Below are 7233 nucleotides of genomic sequence, written 5' to 3'. Positions count from 1 at the left end.
TCCAGGCTACCGTATACTCAATCTGGCGGGAGCGAAACAATCGAAAACATGGAGAGAAGGCTTTGACGGTTTTCAGGATGGTGAGGATGATTGACAAATTGGTTAAAAATCAGATTTGCTCAATCCGTAACAATGGTGTGAGGAAGTACGAGGATGGCTTAGAGATCTGGTTTGCCTCAAGATAAGAGCAAAGTAGTTTTTCCCTTTGAAATGTAATAGCAAAGCTAAGCAAAGTTTGTAAAACATTATTTTTTCTTTTGAGTATAATTTAACATTAGATTCAAAAAAAAAAAAAAAAAAAAAAGTCAAGATGTAAAATAATGAAGATATTGTATTGAACAACTAAAGTTTATCACAACTACATGAATATTTTGGGCATGATCAAGTAGGCGGCAATGGTCCGTACATAAGCACGCCGCCCTCAGGATCATGTGGAGCTGCTATTGCGGAAGATGGCTCACCACAAACACTAGCTAGAAGACCACCATGTAGACGTCCTCGACTCCACAACTCAGAAGATGTGACCCACACTACACTCCCTTGAAATTTATATTAATTGTTGCAAAAACTTTGATGTATCAATTGGTTATATGATTAGGTTATGCGGGCATGAATATTTTTACGAATAAGTTAACTGTAAGTTATTGTCACTTGATAACCTGCAAGTGATGAAATATGAAACAATAAGTTTGTGTAGTAAACGATCACACTCCACATGTTAGTCCAATTATTTACCATATTTAAGAGTTGATATATGGAACAATAAACATGATTTTTTACCATTTTTTTACTTTTTATTGAGTTTTTTCTTATCGAGTCAAATTGACTTTTAAGAGTTATTCTTTTTTTTTGTATTCTGTTGAGTATTTTCAACTTTTACGTCGCTATGAAAGAAAATGAACCATTTTGGGTGCGAACGAGCTTATAAAGATGTATGATCATGTAGAGGTTAGAAGTTTGGCATTTGTTGATGACTTCCCAGCAATGAATCGAGCTAAACTTTGGACACATGATAGATCATTAAGTTAGATTTTATTTCTGTCAGATGTGTTGTGGTTTGCAAACCATCCGTTACAGTTAGCGGGTTCTGGTTATTAAGCTAATTGAGGAAGAACCAGGTTTAGAGATCAATATTTTGGTTTTGGGAATTAGACCGGAGTGTTTCATTAAGTTCTACGAGACGTTGCCGTTTTAAGAAGCAAAAGCTGGACTTGTGACCGTTAGAGCGTTGAGTGCACATGCGGGGAGTTGTTACAGTTTGTTACAACCGGATAAGGTTATCAGTCTTGGGGTGTGAGTCTGGTATCAAGAGAGACTCAGAGTTTAGAATTGTTGGTTTCTGCGACTCTGATTATGCAGCGGATTTAGATCGTAGAAGGTCTATATCTGGTTATGCTTTTGTATCTGGTGGTTGTGTCATTAGCTGGAAATCTATTCTGCAGAAAGTTGTTGCTTTGTCTACTACAGAGTCTGAATATGTTGCTATGACTGAAGCGGCTAAAGAAGCAGTTTGGCTGAGGGGCTTATGCGCTGAGTTTGGTTATCCACAGGAAAAAGTGGAGATTTTCTGTGACTCTCAGAGTGCTCTGGCATTAGCCAAGAACAAGATACACCATGAGCGTACAAAACATATGGCTGTAAGGTTGAGTTTCGTGAGGGAGAGGGTAGAGGAAAATGCAGTAAAGGTTTCAAAGATTCACACAAATAAGAATCCGGCTGACATATTAACGAAGGTTCTACCAGTCAATAAGTTCAAGTGTTTATTGAGCTTACTGGGAGTCTCTGAAGATTGAGACTGAGGAAATCCGAGATGGAGTTCACTAAGGAGGTTGTATGAATGGTTCTGCAACCAAGGTTGATTTTGTCGGATGTGTTGTGGTTTGCAAACCTTTCATTTCAGTTAGCGGGTTCTTGTTATTAAGCTAATTGAGGAAGAACCAGGTTTAGAGATCAGTGTTTTGGTTTCGGGAATTAAACCGGAGTGGTTCATTAGGCTCTACGAGACGTTGTCGTTTTAAGCTTCATGTTGAATCTGAGCATCGAAGAAGCAGAAGCTGGACTTGTGACCATTAGACTGTTGAGTGCACGTGCAGGGAGTTGTTACGGTTTGTTACAACCGGATAAGGTCATCAGTCTTGGGGTGTGAGTCTTCTTTGTGTGTGCGATCATTGTAATTTCTGAGAGGAGAGATTCTTTGTATCAGAGAGAGAAAACAGAGAGAGATAGTTTCCGGTGAGTGAAATTGTATCTCGAGAAAATTTTCTGGTGAATTGTCTGACGACGATCTTTAGTGAATTCCGAGCAAGTGTTAGCCAGACGTAGGGTTGCGGTTTTGCACCTGAACTTAAAAAATTCTGTGTGTCGTTTAGTTTTCTGCGTTCATATTTGTTCTTTGATTCATCTCTAAAAATCAAGTTGAGTCGTATCACTAGTTCAATTCGGATCATCACAAGGAAGAGATATTCTCAACAATTTAGAAGTAGTGCGATTAAATATTATGCCAGTTGCCGTGAAGACAATCTAGTTTTCTGATTAGAAGAAGTATGTGGAAGAAAATTTCAAGGGAAAAAATTATTTGAAGGATCCATTCATGTATCAATCGATCTAAACAATGCTGATTCGCATAATATTTTTACAAGAGAAAAAGATTGACCGATTAATATTATTTTCCCAGACACAAAAAAGGCATTAGTTTGCCTCAGAATCATCCCAACTCAACTTAATTTGACGGTAGAACCTATATATACTTAGTTTGAGTCATCTTCTAAAACTAAGCTTGGAACTTGATTAGCTACCCAGTTTCATAATCTTACGTTAGTGATCAACTTATCAAAAGTGTTTCTAGATTTGTGACCAAATTGTCAGCAAACTAAATATGATGTCTTGGTGATTTGTCAACATCTCAAACTTGAACATTAATGCGTATTCAAAAGTTAAGGTTTTTAAGCATAGTGTTTAATGCCACAGCCAATGGATTAATTTGTATAAGTATGTGTTTTCAGTTCGGGAACATTGTTTGATGCTTTCCATGATATATCTAAGTCAGCATGGCTAATTCCTACGAATTCAATGCTTCTTATTCCATGCATATTAAAACTGTATTAATCCAAAAAAAAATTAAACCAATAAAAGAACAATATACTAAACTGGAGAATTTGATAATGTTTAGCGTGAGATAATATTTTATCGCGGGAGGTTTTGATGGGATATAAAACATATATAAAGAATCCTGATACATCCACTTATGGCCAATTAATTTTGAGTTGACTCTCCATGATAAACACATATTTATCATAACAACAACAACAAATGAAACTGAAATTATCGGGGAGTTCTCTTCCTCAGATTTAGATTCCTTATCTGCAGCATCCGCCGTAAGCTCACGAGCTTGAGATGTCGAAGCCTCAGGTCAAAGATGAATCGGGTAAAGGAAAGCTTACCAATGAAGCATCTAAGGTGGCCGATGTAGATCCAGAAATGGAGAAGAAGCAAAGAAAGGTACGAAGTACTATTGTCACTAGTGTTTCTGACAAGATTTTGAGAAAGATTATCAAGGAACAAACGGCTGTAGGGATGATTAGAATCTTGGATGCTCAGTATATGTCTCAGTATTTGCCAAATAGGATGTACTTGAAGCAAAAGCTCTATAGTTTTAAGATGAATGAATCGGTCTCTATAGAAAATAACCTGGATAAGTTCTTGCAGATTATAACTGATCTTGGAAATGTTATGGTTGAGGTCTCGGATGAAGATCAAGCTATCTTGCTGTTGATATCTTTGCCAAAACAGTTTAGTCATCTCAGGGATACGCTCAAAAATGGAAAGACCACGGTAGCAGAAGAAGTTATTAATTCCATTCACTCGAAGCAACTTGTGTTAGTGTCTGGTGAAAAGGGAAGCAAGTCTCAGGGTGAAGTGTTGTATTCTGGAAAAAAACAAAGGAAAAGGGGCTAACGATCAAAATCTGGCAAGCAGAACAACAAAGGAAAAAACAACTCAAAAGGCAAAGGTAGTACACCTACGTGTTGGGTCTGCGGTGTAGGGGGTCACTTCAAGCGTGACTGTCCTAAGAAGATCAAAGAAAAATCTCAGGTGACAGGGGAATCTTCTGCGGTAACTTGTATTGAATTCATAGAGTATTTGATGGTGTCTGCGGTAAATGTTGCAGAATCACTGGATTATGATCAGGTTTGGATTTTGGATACTGGTTGCACATTTCACATGACTCCACGAAGGGAATGGTTTATAGAGTTAGAAGAGTATGCAGCGGGATCTGTGAGGATGGCTAATGAGTCCGTCTCAGCAGTTATGGGTATCGGTTCCATCAGGATTAAGATGCCTGAAGGCTATGTTCTGATTAAGAATGTGAGGTGTGTCCCTGAGTTCTCAAGAATCTGTTGTCTCTTGGAACATTTGAAAAACAAGGGTGTACTTTCAAGTCAGAAGATGGTCTTCTTAAGGTTCGGAAGGGTGGAAAGCCGGTTATTCTGGCCAATAGAACAAATAAGCTGTATCTTTTGCAAGAGGAAAGCCATACATGAGAAATCAATGTTGTGTCTTTGAAGGATGATACCAATCTTTGGCATAGTAGACTGGGTCACATAATTCAAAAGGTATTGGAAATCTTGGTGAAAAATGGATATCTTGACAAGAAAAAAGTGTCGAATATTCAGTTTTGTGAGAGCTGTGTGTTTGGTAAAGCACATCGTCAAAGTTACTCAACAAGGAAACATACAAGTCAAAACTGTCTGAAATACGTTCATGCTGACTTGTGGGGTTCTCCAACTGTCCCACAATCATTCGGTAACTGTCATTACTTCCTGAGTTTGATTGATGATTATTCCAGAAGAGTATGGGTGTATTTTCTGAGGTCTAAGGATCAAGCGTTTGAAAAGTGTGCTGAATGGAAAGCATTGGTAGAGAATCAGTCTGGTTTGAAAGTTAAACGGCTTAGAACTTACAATGGCTTATAATTCTGCAATAAGGAGTTTGATGGTTTGTGTTCAGATAATGGGATATCGAGACATAAGACAATTCCCCACACTCCTCAACAGAGGGGTTGTTGAAAGAATGAACAGAACTATTCTTGAGAGGGTAAGGAGTGTTTAAGTGAATCAGGTTTGCCAAAAGTGTTTTGGGCTAAGGCAGTGAAAACATCAGTTTATCTGATCAACAGGACACCGTCATCAGCGATTCAGGGTCCAATTACAGAGGAGTTATGGTCTAAAACTACACCAAGTTTTAGTCATCTGAGAAAGTTTGGACGCGTTTTTTTCTATCACAGTGATGATGGAAAACTGCAGCCAAGGGCTAAGAAAGGCGTTTTCATTGGCTATCCGTCTGGGGTAAAGGGCTACAAGGGTTAGTCGTTAGAAGACAGAAGATGCATCATCAGCAGGAATGTCACGTTTAAAGAGAATGAGTGTTACAAAGACCTGCTGAACAATACCGATGCAAGAAAAAAGCATAATCTCGCTTTTCTGGATATTGAGCTTGATGTCTCTAAAACAAGGGATACTGGCTCAGGTAGAGACGGTCAGGGAGAAGGTGGTGAGACTCGAAACGAGTCAAATATTGAGGCAGTTGATGTTGACACTGAAGAAGATGCATCGGGAGGTGAGAGTGAAAAAGATGAAGGTCTGGAGGGTTATCAGTTAGCTCGTAATCGAATGAGGAGACAAATTGTGGTTCCTAAGAAGTATGACGAGTTTGTTCATATGGCTCTACTAGCATCAGAAGATGGAGACATAGTCGAACCAACTGATTTTAAAGCTGTTATGAGGGATACACACAAGAAGATGTTGAAGCTGGCATCTGATGAAGAAATGACATCACTCTCTAAGAATTTCACCTGGATATTTGTTCCAAAACCAAAAGGGAGGAAAGTTATTGGATGTAGATGGATCTTCAAAAGAAAACCAGGGATCCCATGTGTTGAAGAGCCTCGGTTTAAGGCTAGACTGGTAGCAAAAGGTTATGCATAAAAAGAGGGAGTGGACTACAATGAAATCTTCTCACCAGTTGTCAAGCATGTGTCTATAAGGTATCTGATGTCAATTGTGGTTCAAGAAAATTTAGAAGTGGAGCAGTTAGACATCAAGACAGCTTTTTTGCACGGGGACTCAGATGAGGAAATCTTTATGTCGCAACTAGAAGGTTACAAAGAAAAGGGGAAGGAGGATCACTTGTGTCTATTAAAGAAGTCGTTATACGGGTTAAAACAAAGCCCAAGACAGTGGAACCATAAATTTAAACTGTTCATGATGGATATCAGTTTCAATAGAAGTGATCACGATCAGTGTGTCTACATCAAGTGCATCTCAGGCACATATATCTACTTGTTGTTGTACGTAGATGATATGTTAGTTTCTTGCAGGGACATGGAGATCATTAAAGGTCTAAAGGAGCAGCTGAACTCAAAGTTTGAGATGAAAGACCTCGGTCCGGCAAGTAAGATACTTGGAGTTAATATAGTCTGAGACAGGAGTTTGGGAACTCTAAGGCTATCTCAAGAGAAGTATATGGAGAAGGTCCTAAAGTGCTATAACATGGGCCAAGCAAAAGGGGTCAGTACGCCTATGGGGGCTCATTTTAAGTTGCTATCGGCCACAGAGGAAGAGCTCAAGCAAGAAGAGCCGTATATGAGGTCAGTTCCTTATTGTAATGCTGTTGGAAGTTTAATGTATGGAATGATAGGAACTAAACCGGATTTGGCTTATTCTGTTGGATTAGTTAGTAGGTTCATGAGTAGTCCAATTAAGATGCACTGGAATGCAGTCAATAGGTACTGAGATATGTTAAGGGTTCTAAAGGGATGAGTCTGGTATTCAAAAGAGACTCAGAGTTTAGAATTGTTGGTTTCTGCGACTCTGATTATGCAGCGGATTTAGATCGTAGAAGGTCTATATCTGGTTATGCTTTTGTATCTGGTGGTTGTGTCATTTGCTGGAAATCTACTCTGCAGAAAGTTGTTTCTTTTTCTACTACAAAGTCTGAATATGTTGCTATGACTTAAGCGGCTAAAGAAACAGTTTGGCTGAGGGGGTTATGCGCTGAGTTTGGTTATCCACAGAAAAAGCTGGAGATTTTCTATGACTCTCAGAGTGCTCTGGCATTGGCCAAGCACAAGATACACCATGAGCGTACAAAACATATGGCTGTAAGGTTGAGTTTCGTGAGGGAGAGGGTAGAGGAAAATGCAGTAAAGGTTTCAAAGATTCACACAAATAAGAA

General features: G+C 38.9%; 1 protein-coding gene across 1 annotated transcript in view; it reads left to right on the top strand.

The window, feature by feature from the left end:
• Positions 1–185, top strand: part of LOC112088476 — a 1314-nt gene extending 1129 nt beyond the window's left edge. Inside the window, exon 2 of the mRNA XM_024158759.1 lies at positions 6–185. Within this exon, the coding sequence (XP_024014527.1) occupies positions 6–185 (180 nt within the window). The remainder of the gene's footprint in view (positions 1–5) is intronic.
• Positions 186–7233: the final 7048 nt, after the last annotated feature.

Source organism: Eutrema salsugineum, unplaced genomic scaffold (genome assembly GCF_000478725.1).
Source record: "Eutrema salsugineum unplaced genomic scaffold, Eutsalg1_0 scaffold_14, whole genome shotgun sequence".
Lineage (NCBI taxonomy): Eukaryota > Viridiplantae > Streptophyta > Magnoliopsida > Brassicales > Brassicaceae > Eutrema > Eutrema salsugineum.
This window is presented reverse-complemented; position numbering and strand designations above follow the sequence as displayed.